Below are 19,452 nucleotides of genomic sequence, written 5' to 3'. Positions count from 1 at the left end.
GCTAATTATATTATTGTAATTAGCATTTAGAAGAGCAAACTGTTTGACTTGTAATAAAAAAGTGGGAACACCGCTAGCATGCATATAACTATGGAATTCAATTCGCAAATTGGAGATTGTTATTTTAAACTTAACAGCATAGACTAAATAACAATGATGCCAACCTCTAACATTAGCAGATATGAGAAGTTCGTTGCTTGGCCGTTTCTTCAAGTTCTGATGCTAACACGGCACTAAGATATCAGACAGAAAACCTTATATTTGATTTGTATAATTGTATTTCTCCTACTGTTCTCTTGATTGGCAGCCTGTACGTAGAATGTTATCAAAGCATCGTTATTCTGCTTGCAGCGTGCAACTTGTGATTCAGCATACAGAGAATCTTTTACCAGTGTCAGGAGAATTTTTCTTTTGAAACTTTGGAAATGGCAAGGATCAAAATGTGATAATTTAGGATGTCATTGAAATCTGTGTCACTCTCTTTCTGAGATTCATTGCGGAAACACCAGTAAAATTTTCAAAGGAATGTTGCAACAATTAATTGTGTGTAACGTAACACCTCTTAAGATTCAGATATAGAACCTTCACCATTTGGAGGAGATGTTAAAGCTGACTAATATTGGCATGCAGTTCTTAGAGGTAGGGATCATGGAAGAAACAAAGAGATGTGCATTTACCAATAACTGTTTTTACATTGTTTTATATTTATTGTTATGAAACAATGCCAGTTTATTATACATGAAGAGGTAAAAATAGACGAAAAATTGATTGCATACATGTTGGAAACCAATTCAACTTAAAAGCTCAAGCTGTTAAATTTTGAGTTTAATTATCAATATCAACCATTTTTCCTCTCACTAGTTATTCTTTGTGGGACTAAACATCACATGTGATTTTTAATATTCCTACCTTTATCCCTTCACCAGATTCCTACCAGGCTTCCTTGTTCTTGTTCTCAAGGGGAAAACATGACATGTCAAGCAAGTTCTCCAATCCTAAATAAGTTTCTACATGCAAGTAGAGATTATAATGCAACTAGCAAAACCCCATATGCTACAAAGAGACAAGTAAACCTTACACGGCGCGTTTTCACAGCAGCATGACACCATAAGGGAATACTTTATGCCATCAAAGCATAATGCTCATGTCAAAACTCTAACTAATGCACTGATGCTGCTTGTTTGGTTCCCCATTTAGGTATTAACAATTTCCAGAATGGAAACTGAAAAATGCAAATCTGTACTAGTTCACGATATATATAGAATGGCATAATGTCATATGAACCAGCAAACAGTTAATTGGATGCTGTAATTTGGACATAAATACACAATAAGAACTGAATCCACATTGTCCTTCGGATCAACACTGATGTTATATATATATATACAATCAACATTGTCCTAATGTACAGTGGAGAAAATATGAACCACTCATGACAACTTATCAAACAATTCTGCTCTTTTTGCAACCTTTATGAAGACATCTTCCATGGTTGTATCAGCTAAACCCCATGCCCGTACACTGACTTTGCTCTTAAAGTTACCAACAGCTGAGAAGACATCAGCAATTCTAACTTCTTGCTTTGGCAATTCGAATTTCTGCGTCCCTGATATCTGATAAATCTTCTTTGCATTAGGAGACACTGTAAATACTAAATTCTCCACTTCTTGTTCATCGTCTGGAGATGTTGTCATTGTAAAGATGTAAGACTCTCCATATCTGGCCTTCAGCTGTCACAAAAACACACATAAGATATTTTCTTTTCTATATGCTGCTTTGTTGATGCGCTGTTTAACTATTCATTTTCATTTTGAGCAAAAAGTTTTCAGAACATAATTTTCTTGGCTCTGGACATTATCTCACCAGTCAATATATATAATATGTGTAATACCAATTACATAGAATAGTATGGAGGGAAGAAAATGAAGTTAATTGTTAATCCCTAATCTCTTTTAGGATTGCATGAGCCAAAGCATATTTCGTTGATAAGCATTTTGTTTGATGGGTTTGCTGCCCCTGATTATTTAGATGCCTGTTATTTGTTAGGTGATGAAGAAATGTAACATGCTACTAGATGTTCTTACTGAAGTCGATAACACATATAGCAAGGTTGGTGCAAGCATTTGGGTGGATGAATCATGGCCTACTTCTTGTGTTTTGTCACTTTGTTGAGTCACATTCATCTTCACGGCCCTCTGTTCACAAACTTGGGTTTGGGTGCTTCAATTCCTAGATACATAGTTTTTCCTTGGTGTAGTATTTGTGAAAAGATTATTGATCATGGTCATCCACAATGCTGGAAAATACTGCACTGGTTATGCAGTGCTTCCTCTGCTGCCATGAGATGGAAATAGTTAATGACAAGTCCTATTATCTTTCTTCATGTGTGTAGTTATTGTTCAATGGCAGCTTGTGTTTTTCAGGGCAGCTTTGGCACATATAGACCACATTTAACAAGGTAAAGTGTTATAAGGTTGTGATCAGATGAGAATATGCTAGATAAGATGCTATCTTCTCAACAATTTAAGTCTTTTCCTAGCCCCTTTTTTTTTCTGTTTTTAACAAAATAAACATCCTTTTTTGGCTCAGAGTGACAAGTCCTGCACAAAGAGAAGAAGTAGAAAACCCTAGCAGGCGCAACTCAAACAATACTCTGGGTGGCTACAATCAACTGTCATTTGGTGTATAGAAAATTATTCTTAGGTGTACCAGCAGTACTATTTCTGAGATGAAGGTTCAAATTATTCATGCAAGATGGGCTACTCATGAATATACGAAAGGCTAGCCAAGAGGGGCTGGTGCATTTGAAGCTTGTCGATAAAAGCGAATTTCTTGACCGGCTGGTTCACAAATTATTTCATGATGGAACAAATTGTTGATCTACCAACGAAAAGAAATATGAATCATTCATTGTCAGGTATAACCTGAGTCTATGCGGAGGCCATAGTTCACATCTAATGAACTGATAAGTAATCTGATAGACAAGAGGAGCTGGTGCATTTGGAGCTTGTCAATAAAAGTGAATTTCTTGATCGGCTGGTTCACAATGTTTTTGATGGTGTCCAATATTATCATTATTTCATGATGGAACAAATTTTGATTTACCAATGAAAAGAAATATGGATCATTCATTGTCAAGTATAACCTAAGTATATGTGGAGGCCATAGTTCACATCTAATGAACTGATAAGTAATCTGATAGACATAATAGTACTTCAATGAAACTTGTTAAATTACCTCTCTTGGGTTTCCTATGCACTGAAGACTGCCATCTACAAAGATTCCCAATCGATCACATAGAAACTCAGCCTCTTCCATCGAGTGTGCTAAAAATTAGCAAAAAAGACAACTTAGAAAATGTGTGCTCAAACTTCAAAGGCTGATCTAATAGTGTCACCAGCCACTATGATCAGACGTGGTACAACCACGTAACATTCTTGAATAGAGACAGCTAACTTAACAGAAAAATAATAAATCAAATGTTCACACTAGCATACATAATGGGGATACTGGTTAAGCAGTGATTATTACTAGTAAGAATAGTTGCTCTGTTCTGCTTTGCATGCTTCAAAACATTCCACAACTTTTTTCTTGAAGCAGGATCTAGGCCAGTACTGGGCTCATCCATGTAGACAACCTAGCATATTCGCCGCATATACACCAATAAGGATGAAGTAGAATATTGATTAACAAGGAAACATATAGGTTAGGAGCATACCTCAGGATCCCCTATCAATGAGATGGCAACGCTAAGCCTCCTTTTCATGCCACCGCTGTATTTCTTGACTTGTTTATCAGCAACACCACCGTGAAACAAATTTACACTTTTTAAAGATTCTTCAACAGTCTACAGTATCATGGAAAATGAATGCACATGATCATTTCAGAGGCAACTGACTTATTTATGCATGCCAAGTTTTATTTCATTCTTTTCATTTTGTAAAATGCAACAGGTCATGATGGACGCGAGCTCGGTGCTCCCTAAGCTTTGCTGTAATACATGCTCTTCACATTGCATAGGATCAAAACAGAAAGGTTTGAGAACCAATTGTACCGAGATCAACCAATACCTACCTGCAGCCTTATGAAGCGTGTTGTAGATAAATATGATAATGCTGACATTCAATAAGATGTCACGTGGTATGAAATAAATTGATGGTCAGGCAGCAGGAACTTAGCAGAAATAACAAAGATACTCCAAATCAGTAAACTGGCACTATGGAGATCATCGTAGAGCATATGGTCTTAGAGGATGGTCAATACTAAACAAAGTGCAATGCAGCTCTGTAGGTACCATTTGTTAGAACTTGATGGCCCAAAGATAGACTTAGTTAATCATTCTTATCATCTAAAAATAATGCATTGTAGCTGAGGAAATCTCTGGATAGGGCGACAACAAGGTGGATGAAGTAGAGATGTGCTTCATGGTATCCCTTTATTACCATATACTAGCAGGATCAAGGGGAATATTTAGCGATTACTAGTAATTGAAACCCCCAAAAAACCCAATTTAAATGGAAATAGAAAGAAAAGAAGACATCAAGTGAGAGCAAAGCCCTATATATGTGCTTCAGGATGTGCTAATCCTCTGATGGATAGCATATGAAAGCTACACCATATACATGCTACATTAATCAAAGAGTATGATAGGTGCCACAAAAACTCACAAGCATTAAAGCAGAACCTTTAAGGTTCTTCAATCGACCATAGAACAATAGATGCTCCCTACCTGTCAACATTTCCCAGAGCATGCTGCATTAATCAGAAAAAAGAAAAAAAGAATCAGAAGACATGTTTCATCAGTTATATCATAGTAAATCATGTGAGTTTCATTTTATCAGTATAATTCTTGTCGTGTGGAAGTAGAACATTTCTTACTCATTCTGTGGGCACACACTCATGCTGCTGTATATTTTATCCATATCATTCTGAATGTTGAATCCCCGGACAAATGCATTTCCGGATGTGGGTGCTATAAGACCAATCATCTGCAAGTTGCATTTAATTAAATACATAAATAATATATATAGGTCACTGTATATATAACATTTATCTGGGATCAGCAAAGTTTTATTAGTAGGGAAAATAGAGAATATTAGAACTAATCTTTTGATTCCCCTGTTTGTACTGGTGAAAACAGATGCAGTTTAAAAATCTGATTGCTAAACTGTAAAATTGGAATTCTTGCTACAAACCATATTGATAAAGGTTGTCTTTCCAGCACCATTAGGGCCAAGCAGCCCAAAGCATTCTCCACGTGGCAAGGCAAGAGATAAACCTTGAACTGCAAACTTATCCTGGTTTCCATCCTTTCCAGGATAAACCTTCTTTAGGTTATCACAGATGATTGCATAACTTGTATCAGGTTCAAGAAGTAGCTGTTCAACCATTTTCCTCTGACATAAAGTGAAATAATTTTTGTAAGAAAAAAAAAAACTAGTTACGCTTTGAGAGAACAGAAGGTGACTACATAAGTTTGATAGGAAGAAACACCTACAAACCTCAACTATTATACCATCCATATGCTGGTCAAAGCCTGCCAGCATGTTAAGCTTATTTTTCCAAACTTGACATGCAATGACATGGAAAAATAAGCAAGCCCGTGAAAAAGATTTCAAACTAGCAACTTATAGTCAAAGAAAATATACTTAATTCAGTTCTTTTGTTTTTTATTTTAATATATAGACCAATTTTCAAAGTTTTATACTTGTGCATGGACATAGTTTTGAGTTTTTTTTTCATACAAACCAACTTTAATAGTTTACATAACCACTTTACACATTAAAAACAAAATAACCTCAAGATTCATGGTAAAATTACAGGGGGGTATGTAACTGTATTTACATATTAGCATCATAATTGAAGTGTTGAACATATACTGCCAGTATTGCGGGAACCTTGTATGTTGGTAATATTGTTAAAAGCTTATATGATACGGGTTACCTTAAATTTTGACCCTCTTTCTTATGCCAAAGGAATTTTTATGATAACAACATCCAGAATCTGTAAATCAGGATAGCAGTTCTTCATGAAGAAATGGAAGGAAAGTTCTGTGGAGAAGACTTCCAGTGCAACTAGAAGACATAAAGACCATTCAGGAAGAGTAGGTACAATTTTAGATTGGAAATGTAGGGTGCAACCCTTTAGCACTATGTATTAGTTTGTGTCAAGAACAATGATTAGAAAATACAAGGTTCAGAGATACACATCCTTGTACCATGTGGAAAGCTTGCCAGCCTGGTAGATATGGTAGATAAATTAAGGTACAGATAAACAACAGTCCTTGTTTAAGATGTTTTTGGTTTAAAGAAGAGAAAAACGAATTGCAGGATACCTAAAGCATAATCTGAAGAAATGAAGAAATGTTCTTCATATTTAAGTGGACTTCAAGACACGTTGGAGAACATCTCTATATATAACTAGTATAGCGAGAATGCTCTTGGAGCAACTCCACCCCTGAGTATATCTGCACTTTGACTCCAATGGGCCTTGCTCTTCTCTTGGAGTCTCCACTCCAGCATGCCCACATGGATTGCACGAGCAAGATGCTATCTTTTTTAATTTTGCTTTGTTGGTAGAAAGATGCTATCTTCTGCTGTATAAAATGGAAATACTTGGGGTTGTATCCACACCCCCAAGTGACTCCACAATGGTCCCTCTTTGACTTTGTTTTTCTTTAAACCATTAGGCATTTTGTACAGTGTCAAATTTCTTTTCCTTTAAATTGGGCATTCTTTCAGCATGAGGACTCTGTGTTCTGTGTCTGTGCATGGCATGTGCAAAAGTCTAGTTTAATCATAAACCAACCATCTAGAGTTGTTTATAAATATATGAATACCAGTAGCAATTTTTGTGTTTGAGTAGAAAAGAGAACTATCTCTTAGCTTGCACGAAAACCATCTACAGATGATATGGGCTTTCTAAAGTCAGGTTAGGGACATAACAGGAAAATGTCTCTGCAAACTGGATTAAACATTTATTTCAATTTTAACATAGATTCTGACAATATATTGGGAGTAATCTAGTGGCATTCTACAGCTACTTCTTGTCTAATATTAATGCTCGCGGCAATGACAACATTAGTCTTATGTATGTCACTTTGTAATCCTGCTTTAAGTTGTGCTAAACTGGATAAGGCCTACCACAATCCACAGACAATTTCAAGAATTTAAATGATGATATATGCAAGCCAGAAACAAATGAACTTTGCAATGCACCATTGGGCATGTCATCATTATTGTACACTTGCAGAGTCTTGACTTACTTCTTTGATAATATCAGGCTTTTCCATGTCCACAGAAACTTCCTTTGAACCCTGTCTTCGAATATTAAACCTTTGATTAGATGGAGTCTTCATCAGAAAGCATTGTAGGGAAAATAGAGGGTTATTGCTGATTCCCCTGCCCAGTGAGGCACCCTGATTAAGATAATATGCGACAGGAAGCAGTACCAACCATTCTATGACAATGATAGTCAAGACATCTCTCATTCCATTCAGACTATCATTTAAATCTCCCCAGCGCATACCAGAAGTTCCCATTTGATCTCCATTAAAAGAATACTGGCCAAACTCATAAAGCCCTCGATATAGGGAAAATGCAGGTATGATCTCCATAACCAAAAGCCATTTCCCTAAAATAGCAAATGTAAAGATGAAAGAAAATGCTCATCAGATGGCATAAGGGAAACAGAAAGAAAGTTAGAACAAAGAATGGGACTATAGAGCTGAAAAAATCAACTAAAAGGAATTCTTTTCACTTTACCCGGGAAGGATGTATCTTCAACAAAAAAATGGAGAAGATATCCTGCCATGATGCTCGATCCAAATATATATAGGTATCCAATTACTATCATCAAGAAGATAGACCAAAAGAAAAAAAATCACAGGTCATGTCTCAGGAAGAATTAATTATTTACGATAGATAAACTTATTGAGTTATTTCAAACCTTCTGCAGTCTTGACGTTCGAAAAGAATGCTGCTGTCAGAAAAGCAAGCACAATCTGCAAGTTTATAGAAGTGAAATAGAATACAAACTGTATACTGTAGTCATTCAGCGTAAAGAATTTTAGGCCTGCATAGAATGAACCTTTTAAATTAACTACTTGATTTAAAATGACCTTCACTCCAGGAAGTCCACTAAATATCATCTTACCTATTACAGAACCTAGTATCACAAAGGATAACACATAAGCTGAGGATAGGAAAAGGAAGTAAACATAAGAAATGATCCAATAAGGACCATCTTGAAGCCCATGCATTTTCATCATGATTCTTAGTTTATGCTGCTTCTCATAAACCAGATAAATCAACATGACCTGCGTCAGTAGGCAAAATTTAGTTATATACGAGCTACATCATCTATCAGGAAAAAATTGATCAGAATAAGTGGACTGTAGAAAGAATTGTGATATTTAAGATGAATGTTTGAGCTCAACCATCATAAAGAAGATCATATTTACACTTGAGAAAAATATCCATGCATCTACTATATACAAAAACTCCAAGAGCTTAACACATGAAGCCAGACTCCACGAACATGAAGCCTCTGCCTCTGTGTAATAATTATATTTCATGAGAGCCTGCACTTTTTATTTTTTGTCCTTGCACCCTTTTTTTTCACAACTCTCCCTCTCTCTCTCCATCCCGTAAGAAAGGCATGTACACAGCATGTGCTAAATACTAGTTACCATAAATGGAACAATGTCCACTATACTATTAAAAGAAAAATTGTGAAGCCTACTAATTTAAGTTGGACTCGTATAAATAAGCTTACCTAAAGTTGATAGTTCAACAGGATGTCAATCTATGAAGAACATTACATACTACTGGATGAAACTTTGTGCTTCATAGTAGTCATAGAAAAGTAGTTTTAGTTTCAAAAGTTACTTCCTAACTTTTAAATGCATAACTCTGTGACCAAGCATGACCTTTGTTTGGTCTGTCTCAAATTCATGTCCAAGTCAGACAATTGAAGTGGAAACTATTGCTTGCATTCTGTCTACTGAGTCTACTTCCTAACTTTTAAATGCATAACTCTGTGACCAAGCATGACCTTTGTTTGGTCTGTCTCAAATTCATGTCCAAGTCAGACAATTGAAGTGGAAACTATTGCTTGCATTCTGTCTACTGAGTCTCTGATATAGTTGTGTTTTGGCCAGCATTAGCTGCCATGTTGGAAGACCGAAGCTAAAGAAGTTTCTCTCCAATTAAAAATTGGTCAAGGGCATAGGAATTTCTTGAATCTTTTACAGGTTATTTAGAATTGTAAATCTCCATAATTCTGTCTCAAGCCCCCCCCCCCCCTCCTCCCTCCTTTTTCAAGTGAAAAATCTATACAATTGACAAGAATTAATTTGGGTGACTATATAGCATATTAGTATTTTCTCTCCCTATTCCTATTCTTACATCTTTTGTAGAATTTCACACAACTAGGACTCTGCCATGATTTGCTCTATTTAATTTTCACATCCCTTTTTTCACATGAAACAAACTGAGAAATTTCATTCCTGCAGCCTGCATTTTGGTGGGTTGTAATGAATTTCTACTCAGTTCTTCGTAACTTCAATCAACTAAAATAACTTAAAGGGTCCCTACCCAGCCAACTTTGATTGAAATACCTAAAAGCCAGCAAAATTACCCAAAAAAATATCCGTCGGCTTAAAAGCAACAACCACTCTGTGAGGACCCGTGTGGGCATGTGTTAGTCCCACATCAACTATTCACTAGAACGATCTTGGGTACTTATACAACACTAAGGAACTCAAAAATACCTTTCAGGTAGCCATTTTGAAGTAAAGTCCTAGGTTGCTATAAATGGTATCAGAGCAGACTCGACCCATGGCCCATGTGGACTAGGAAACACTGCAGCACGGGTTCATTGAGGTTGACCATGGGTCGATCGAGACTCCTAAGGGATTCATCGCACCTCGTTAACAGGGGGTTCGACAATATTTCGGTCTCAAAGCGGGCAGGTCAAAGTAAAACTTTTCTTTTTGGGCAAGACTTTGATCAAACATATCTTTCAATTCGAGAGAAATTATGTGACATGACAAGAGACAAAGTTGACACGAGAGTCGAGATCCAGCTCCAAGATGATTTCACCTTAGCATAAATTTCTTACTAACTGTTTTAGGAATTTTTTAACCTATTTTAACTCAGAGGAACCTGTCTCAGATTAGAGGATGCAGACCTCACTAGTAGGTGCAATGTAAATCAGTTTTAGTATAAATTAGCGAAAGCAAAAATGGTTTGAAACCTACTTTTACAATTCTATTATTTTCTACGAGAGGCCTGAGTTGAACAGATTGAAGGAATTGCTTCCTCCTCTCTCCCGTCAGATAACATGATTACTCTCACATGTTTTTTTAGCCTATGAGCCAAAAGCTTAACGAATACCAGTTATCACATAGCTTGAAGGATAGAGATGATGTCATGCAGATGAATACTTTTATTCAAAGAAAACTAGATAGATCAATTGAATGGTACAGATCTGATTGGTTGCGAGATGATGAACCAGCATTAAGGAGTTGGCTTCAAATATCTGTCTACAGTAAAAAGAAAAATTAAGTCTACATCTTATTCTAGTACTTGCTACACCATTCCAATAGCCTTTTTTCAAATAAATGCAGAAGAATATATATTCCTGAATAGCCTGGTCAAATAAGTACATTAAACAACAGCCTAAATTTTGCTGAAAATGATAACTATATGCGCAAACTTACCTTAGCAAAGTCATAAATGGTTTCAACTCCCACTGCATGTTACAACATATTTTGCATGAATGTCATGCACGTAGGGAATAAATAAGGCATCTCTAATCATTCTCTTAGCCCTGTAGAATTGCTCCTTTATTTTCACAATACCAAAACCAGTGAAAGTGACTATATATCCATAAAAAATCTTAAGAAGATGATCCATCAAGTGTTTGACAATAAAAGGGCTTAGTAACTTCCACAACTTATAGGTGCTAAGTTTCTCAACAAGGTGATCACATGATCCTATGTAAATGTAGTTATGCTTATAAGTACCTCTAACAATTTCACATGGGAAACCAAAGGCAGCTTATGTACCCGCCACCTAAGAATCATCCGAACACAAAGTTATCCTTTCTATGCCACAGATACAAGAAAGTATCCAATATGGCACCTTTATAATACCAAATCTTACTTACACCGACCAACTATGATGTTATTTGCACGATCCATGTCAAAATCATGATAACACCCATGCAGGGTTTGTTTTATGGTAGATGCTCTAGAGATAAGGTGCTCCAAGACTGAGTATCAATTATCAAGATTTTTTGCTTCATTACCTATTATAGGCAAGGATCGTCGTATTACCCCGAACCACCCAGTATGGGTATCAAGTCAAAACTAGTACAAAAATCATATTTGGGTCGGTACAGGCCCATACTGACCCATACCGAGGTGTACCAAGATTAAAGTGAGAAAACTGGTTCAAGAGTTGTTTCGATACGAAATGTATACCTGTTCTGACCTATATCATACTAAACTGGTAATATATTGGTATAATATTCGGTACCAAGATTATAGATCTTGATTTTAGGTGCACCCAAAAATAATGTTTGGCTCTCCATTCAAGCACTTAAGTAAAACATCAGGTTACATTTGGCATTGCAACTAGGCCATTTAGCTTTGATATATCTTTCAGAAGAACAAAGGTGATGATAGCAACAATCTAAACTTTGACAATTATGTCTTCCATACTAGAACAATGTAATCAAACCTAATCATATTTTTGAGGAGATAAGACCAAGGAAAAGAAATTTGCACTCTATTATGTTCCTTCTAGAACCATTTAATTGCTTCCTCAAGGTTATAGTAACAAGATACAACGTCTGCATACACACAAGTTTTCTATAGGTGAATAACATTAAGGAGTTCTACCATCTTTTTTTCTTATAATCTGCACTATGCCCAGATATACATATATACATGATGTGTGACAAGACTTAGTTACAAAATCTTTTATATCGCTCCCTTTGTTCAATCTATTCTCTATTGCTTTCAGGTTAGTCATGCAACATTGACAATTTATATAGAGTTCAAAACAAGGATTGTTGAACCAAGCCGAACCAGCCGGTTCAGCCTAACCAAGCCGACCCAGTCTCCGATGGGGCTGGTTGATTGGATGTGGCCAGAATCAACCGGAACTAGCCGAAACCAGTCGGAATCGGACGGTTCTGTCCGGTTCGACTTGGATTCGGTGCAAACCGACCCCCGCTGCGGGGCTATGGCAATGATTTATATTGTTCATTTTATGATTTGTATCATTTTGAAGCAATAAGATGCATCATCTAGCTTATACCGAGATCATAGAAATATCAAAAAACATAAAAAAGACATCAAGAAAACAACAAAAAAAACATCAAATTAGGCTTAAATTTATAGAAAAAGTTCGAAAAGAGAGATAATTACGAAAAAAATATAAATTAGGGCGTGCCAGTCCGTGAACCAGCACTTCCGATTCGGTCTGGTTCGAACCAGTACCGAACCATACCGATCGCCGACCGGTGTCTTGGTGCCGGTTCGACAAACCTTAGTTCAAAACAAGTAAGAAGTAGGTATAAGTTTCAATGGCTTTTATATCTTAAAACATCCTCATTCCTACATACACCATGCAAATGTGAAGATTGACATAAGATATATATAGGTACACACACACACACACACAACATAGGTCATCCATAAAGAAGGGGGCCATAAATAACGTTACAGCAACATCTCAATCCTACCAAAATATTAGGCTAAATTTATTAATATAAGAAGAATGTTCATGCAATTTGTTCAAGATAAAAGGGCCAAAAGGGCTATTATACAATTACGATCCTAGCAATCTAGGATGATCTTGGGAGCAGACCAAAGCTTTGGCATTTTTTGCACAAAGTGGCTACCCCAGGACTCAAATCTATGCCATTGCACTCATCAAGCCAAGCGTTTTACCATTGCACCCGTCAGGCCAAGCATTTTACCATTGCACCAAACAATGGCCCCTAATTAGTGCATTGGAAATTAATGCACCCCGAAAACACCTTATGGTAATTTAACAATATTAACAATGAGAAGTATCTAGTTGCGGAGGTCTTTTCATGTAAATGCCAATACTAGTAACACACCAGAAATACAAATCATGAATAAAATGGCATTTAAAGACCACAAAACCAAGACCTACTTCTTACCGGAAATAGTAGTTCCACAATCCACTGGAAGAAAAGAGCACTAAGAAGAGAAGAAAAATCAAGTGAAAGTCGATTAGCTGGTTTAGGCATTTCCTTAGTAAACTCCAATTGCATCTTCGAATCTGCACCTTTTACGAACTGGAGGTAGGCATTTGAAACCTATACAAGATTGTAAAGAGGGGGTTCAAGATTTATTATAGTCTCCAAATCCATATTTTTTAAAAAAAAATGACAACAAGAAGTACATAAGAAAGTTTTAGAATGAACAAGAACAGGCATTAAATGCAAGTAATTCCATTGTCATGTTTTCATGAAGAAGCAACTGAATGCAAAAGGCTGGCTATATAACTAAGATCTACTTCAGAAGAACTTCCACCAATAGGTACAGCAATCAGCACTTCAACTTAATTCTACACAAGAATAAGGATTGAGTTGTTGTGCAAGAAAAATATTTTAAAAGGGATTAATAGGCACTAGGTAGATAAAAGTCAACAAATGGTCAAACTGGACTGAACCTGCCAAGAAATATTTCATTTGGGTGGGTTTGATTATTATCTTCATTCCCAGAACATCTCTAACTCTTTTGACCTTCAGCTTTTGGTCTCTGATTTTATTTGTTTAATCTAATATAATAATATCTATAGTATACTTTATCTTACTCTATATTTTGGATTTTCCAAAGAAAGTGCAATACATAAGTTTAATAAAAGTGTCTTTGGTGTTGCTGAAGATGCTACATTTACCTAGATGAAATAGAAACAATTTTGAGTATATGAAACATGTCTACTGTCCACTAAATACAATTAAAGCTAAAATGTTTCCTAGAGCAAACTAGTGGCACCAGCTGCATATTTTTTACTAGTGCTTCGTATTCTTCACTGTCAATGTATGATCTCCTATGTCACAGAATACCCTCATGCCCCTTAAGCATCATTGCTATGATACATGACACTTAAGTTTTAGTATGGCTTGAATTTTGAAAACAAAGTATTCTTTCATGGTTTATTTTTTATTCCATGAATATCGTTTCTTTACCATAGCTCTAAAAGAAGACTTTCCATCTCTTGAACTTAGCTAGTTCTCCTTTCTTACTTTTTTTGTCATATCAAATACCTTCATTAGAACTACAATCATGAAATGACTACTGAAGGAGAAAATTATTTACATCAAACTAATCAAAATTAAGCTAAATATGGGCATACATGCTAGAAACCAATATCGGCGGAACCAGTACCGGGCACCATACTAGTTCTCCGGCGGGACGAGTCGGTACGGATCTATACCGACACAGTAGAAGAGGCAGGGGAGAGGGAGAACGAGAGAGAGAGGGGGGGGGGGGAGGAAGGGAGGGAGGCGCCTCCCTCCCCCGCCCGCTCTCTCTTTTCCTTCTCCTTCTCCGCCTCCGGCAATGGATTTCGTTTCCGTTGCCAAAACCATAACAGTAGGCCGCCGATACGGCTCAGAATGGTCGAAACCGCCCAATTCAAGATGGTTCCACCGACCCTACTAGAAACGTTACTAGAAGTTACAAGTATATGTTCAAGTTTGCACTTTTGCACTTATATCGGTGTATCTGGTTTCTCAAAGATTTCAAAACTTTGATTCCTCCTAGTCTATTTTGATATTGCAAAGACAGAGAAACATGCAAGATAAGCTAAGCAACTAAAAAAGACCACAAAAAAACCACCCAAGAAAAGACCGCACCTATATGAGAATTCACAAGAGGTTCGCCTGTCGCGTGCACCGTTTTCTAATAGTTTACTTATGTTTCTCTTTTGATATATTGATTCTCTCCTACAGTTCTCTTGTGGTTTAACAGATCTTTGAGATCTTGACACTTGACGAACCTTCCGTTAGAATAGGGTACAAAAATCCTAGAAATATTCATTAGTAAGACTATAATAACCTGATAGCCCCAAAGTAAAGAAAACTGATCATATACAAATAAGAAAAATCATTGTAATATGGTTCTGAAATTGAACTTTCAAATGAACAGGAAGCTGAAGTTATGAAAGGAAAAAAAGAAAAATAAAAGAAAAGGCAGCTTTCAAATTCATTGTCATCCAATACCCACCACATTTAATGAGCGTGAAACACGCATCAATGCAGGAGGAGTACCACGCATACTGGCATTTTTATATGTCGAGTTATACCAAATAATCACATTAAAACTTTTCTCGTTGGAGTTTAAGAAATCATAAGCTGCAGAATGAGAAAAAAAAAAAAAACAAGTATAGTTATGTCCACTGGCTATGCAAAATAAAAGAGGGGATAAGACATGTCAATTCATAGAAGAGAAGAAAAAGACTAACCTCCCATGATTTCATTTATCACCCCCTCTGTGTTCCCAAGACGGTAACCTTTAAACAGTTCATTGTTTATCTCTGAGGAGCTACGGCACCATAAGGGTAAAGCTTGAATACACTTCAGCTCTGACCCAAAATTTTAGAAGTGATAATTTCAGAAGGAAATGACACTGAATGGAGAACTGTTCTCCACAGGATAAATGCATGCACAAGGATGATTGACATGCATTTGTAAAAATGCCATAGTTATGAATCAGTTTATATATAGGCACACATTTGTCGAACACATAATAATTTAAATGGATGGATATTTTTATGGTGGTATATCAGGATTTCAAAATAATCTTAAAAAAGGTTCTCATCATCTTTAAGCATAAGCTTTGAGGCATTTTGATGTTAAATATCATGTATTCATGGTGCGAAAGGCAAATACAGTGAGCAAAAAGTACATTAGAATAAAATCTACATGATTTTCTCTCTTAAACGATATACTTCCTTCAATCCCATGAACTCAGGGTTGCACATAATTTGACAACAAACTGAATAATGGGCCACAGGCCCAGAACTATATGCAAGGAATTAGCACTGTAAATAATAACCTTTTCATTTTCAATTTTTTACAAAATCACCCAGTGAATAGAGGTAATACTGTAAGGCAGAGAGGCCTTTTGGTAGTCAAAGCAGCATTCTGTATCTTTGTTACATAGCTCTTGCATATCTATTTGAAAAAAGTAAACTAGATGATCTCTCCAAATGGCCAGGAAGTTTAATACCTTGCTGGAATGTGGCAGTAGCTATCTGAATGGGAATTGTAAGGGTATAATTTTGTCTGCATTCAGGTTGAACAATATATACGGGTCTACCAGAGAAAAAAGCAGGTTCAATAAACTCTGTTTCTCTGGTCACTGTATCCGTTCCCTGAATGATTGTCAGACAACATATAAGCCTTTTACCATAAAAAAGAACATATAAGCCTTAATCTAGTAAGTTTATAGTGAACAATAAAAGAATGAGAAAATTCTGAAGACAAATACTTATCTATTCAATACAACTTACTGTGATAAAGTTCGACAGATTACTCAAATAATTTAAGAGATTTGAAGGCGATGAACTTGTAAACAGGTCCAGTGCCAAGCCTAACAAATTTAATGGTCAGTATCATACAACAGGATTTAGAATGTAACATAAATCTTCCAACTTCAAGTAACATAGGAAAGTCACATACTATCCACAAGAGATCGATTCCCCCCAGTGAGAAGTACAGCAGCTGGACAGGACTGTGCGTCTCTGCATGACTTGTTTGGCAGGTCAGTGAATGTACTAAAATCAACCTCTGCAGCACGATATTCAGGACGAGGTACTTGCAATAATGCAGGCCATTCCTCAGGATTTGGTATTGCACAGCTGTCTGCCTGGTCTGAAGTAGAATACTGAATTCCACATACGTTCTCACATGAACCGTTTCCATTCGTGTCAACACAACGACAACCACATTTATATTTCGGACTATCTAGCTCACTGTTAATGGCCCATTGCAGGACAGATAGTAACACACAGATGATTACTGGATATATTATTATTCGAATAGTTAACTTCCGATTGCGTATCTGCAAATCCAAGCAATGATGATTGCATCGTTATAGCAAGCAATAATGTTCGAAAATCAGTTAGTTGCCATGTGTACACTAATGGGGCAAGTTGTTTAAGTAATTTTCCATATTAGATTTCGGTTCATTCCTCAGCTTTCGATAAAGCATGCAATAAATGTTATTGACAAGTATGACACTCTTCATTGTTGAATATGATATGGTGTCAAAAGAATTTCCTATAGCAATAATACCATCTGCAACACTGCTTCATGAGATCTCATCTTTTCTACTATATAGTGCAGATTGCTTATAAATCCACTAAGTTGAATGTTATCCATGCTTTACTACATAAAATTTCTACCACAAGCTTTAAACAAATGACAGATATCCTCTTAAAATATAAAGCTGAAACTTAAGAAGGGTCTTATTTGTTCACATGCAAGCCTAAAAGCTTTAGGTTATACATAAAGCTCTGACTTCATGATATATAGAAAGTGGTGCTCAACAAAAAGGATTTTTTTCCAGCCACTCATGCACTTAACTGCTAGTGTTAGAAATTGGAATAATGTTCTAAACAAGTACAATTATTTGTACCAATTTCTTTTAGTTTAATGCACTATATCAGCTTCTAGAAGGCACTAAGATTAGCTTTTCCAAATTGAAGATGCTCAGTCGCATATTTTGAAAAGACAATTTGTTCTTTCAAAGATTCTAATTTTTCTTCTTGAAATATTCCGACTTTGTTGTTGATCGTAAATTGAATTTGTAATTTTAGCTACACCATCGAATCGGCTTACCTCTTACAAACGATCATACCAGCCATGACTGGCACAGTAATCGGTAGAGGATATAAATCTTTGATCAAATTCATGAAAAATATGCATCCGCTCTACCAGCCATAAGATGATAAGAAATCAACGAAAGGGCTAAAATCTAAACAATATATCCAACGAGAAAATTTCTTTTAAATTTTTTTAAAAAATAAAGGATCCCGATAAGCATGTGAAAGGGCAAAGCGCATCGGTGATTCAAAGTCATCAACCATGGGTAAAGAAGAAGCACTAATTGAGACTCAAAGTGAAAAACACTTGATCAAAGCCCAGTTATTAGAACACAAAAAAAAAAAACCAACAAAATTGAAAACAACAACCCATCTCCAAACATCAAAAAAAAAGGTATAAAATAAGTGGGTCAACTCCAAGAATTCGCAAAACTTTTAACCAATTCACCACCCGGACTAAGCACGGGAAGATCAATAAACGCAGGAACCGAAACCCCGCCAGTGAAACATAAAAAAAAACCCAAGAAAACCATAGAGACCTCCAACATCAAGAAGCTAAAACGTCACAGAAATCGATGGAAAAGGGTGTGTGTGTGTGGGGGGGGGGGGGGGGGGGGGGGGGGGGGGTGGGCACAGGAAGAGGACGGATTCGGAGCAACGTACCTGAAAGACGAGGTTTTTCCTCAGGAAAGCGTCGGTTTGGGTGAGGAAGCTCGCAGGCCCGGAAGAACGGGGAGAGGAAGAATCCATTTAACGGCTAGTTCTCCCTCTTTAACACACAGACCCACTCCGCCGAATCAAAAAGAATTCTTGACGCGGAAGGGAAAAATATAGCCGTTGGGATCTCATCAAGGAGGGAAGAAAAACAAGGAATCTTGACGTGCAGAGTTTTCCCGGCAGGCGTTCTATTTTGTTGAGGACAAAGTTTCACGTAGTTACCGAAATGTCCACCCTCCTCTATTTTCATTAACTAAATTCTCCAAAATACCCTCAGGCTGCGCAGATCTCAAAGCGAAGCCAGTACACGTTGACTTGCATGACGTATTCCCATCAAAACCTCTATTTCTTCTTGCCTCGGCTTCATGAGAGGCTAAACTGTGGATAATACTATCATCTTCCACCATTGGATTGATATGATGTGAGAGCACATCGGAATCTCTTTCAAGCAGCTGAGACGACGAAGTTGGCCACATAGTTAAAGGGATTATCTCTTAATAGATCTCGGAGTTGTCTCTAGTCTTAACCAGCAGCATATTTTAATTCAAACCAGATGACTGCTTAGGATGCTGGGTGGCCAAAGTCAAGTCAAAGATTTTTAGAATCCAGAATCGATTCTTCGGATTCACTCCTCAAGATGGTGAGGCTGCTGGTTAAGCGTCCAAAAAGCAGGAGGGGAGACCGGCGACGAGGCTTGAGAAGGTCGGACTAGAAATATATAGCTTCTAATGACGTTTATAACCATCATATTATTATTGGATCCGACGACGCTTAATCGTGTCATCTAATATGCCCGACGCTTATGTGCATCGACTAATTTTTGGCTTCCATTGATGTTTACCAAAAAGCATCGAGAAAA

The 19,452-nt window shown here is 36.8% G+C and overlaps 1 protein-coding gene across 2 annotated transcripts; it reads right to left on the bottom strand.

Moving 5' to 3' along the window:
* Nucleotides 1–1,223: 1,223 nt before the first annotated feature.
* Nucleotides 1,224–18,775, bottom strand: LOC103709796 (ABC transporter A family member 7-like). Of its 2 annotated transcripts, none has more exons than XM_039129239.1 (18): nucleotides 18,540–18,775; nucleotides 16,732–17,113; nucleotides 16,563–16,642; nucleotides 16,280–16,424; nucleotides 15,513–15,632; nucleotides 15,275–15,402; nucleotides 13,201–13,359; nucleotides 8,155–8,317; nucleotides 7,948–8,073; nucleotides 7,764–7,847; nucleotides 7,265–7,632; nucleotides 5,196–5,396; nucleotides 4,879–4,988; nucleotides 4,668–4,752; nucleotides 3,719–3,847; nucleotides 3,532–3,637; nucleotides 3,238–3,326; nucleotides 1,224–1,730 (listed from the first exon to the last, which is right to left on the bottom strand). In XM_039129239.1, exons 1-18 carry the CDS (start codon nucleotides 18,624–18,626, stop codon nucleotides 1,431–1,433), a joined length of 2,862 nt encoding a protein of 953 aa, XP_038985167.1. In that variant the 5' UTR covers nucleotides 18,627–18,775; the 3' UTR covers nucleotides 1,224–1,430. The 2 variants fall into 2 exon arrangements, with proteins under 2 accessions (XP_038985167.1, XP_038985168.1); XM_039129240.1 differs by having other exon boundaries at nucleotides 1,520–1,678.
* Between the last annotated feature and the right edge of the window lie 677 nt (nucleotides 18,776–19,452).

This window comes from Phoenix dactylifera, chromosome 8 (genome assembly GCF_009389715.1).
Source record: "Phoenix dactylifera cultivar Barhee BC4 chromosome 8, palm_55x_up_171113_PBpolish2nd_filt_p, whole genome shotgun sequence".
Lineage (NCBI taxonomy): Eukaryota > Viridiplantae > Streptophyta > Magnoliopsida > Arecales > Arecaceae > Phoenix > Phoenix dactylifera.
The sequence above is the reverse complement of the archived record's forward strand: the minus strand, read 5'-3'. Positions and strand labels throughout refer to the sequence as shown.

Coding starts and splice junctions, on each gene's coding strand:
- LOC103709796 (XM_039129239.1), bottom strand. CDS start 18,626: ATGGATTCTTCCTCTCCCCGTTCTTCCGGGCCTGCGAGCTTCCTCACC. Junction 5,397..7,264: donor AGCCTGATATTATCAAAGAA/GTAAGTCAAGAC, acceptor ACTTTATGTCAG/AGGAAAATGGTTGAACAGCT. Junction 3,638..3,718: donor CATTGATAGGGGATCCTGAG/GTATGCTCCTAA, acceptor CGAATATGCTAG/GTTGTCTACATGGATGAGCC.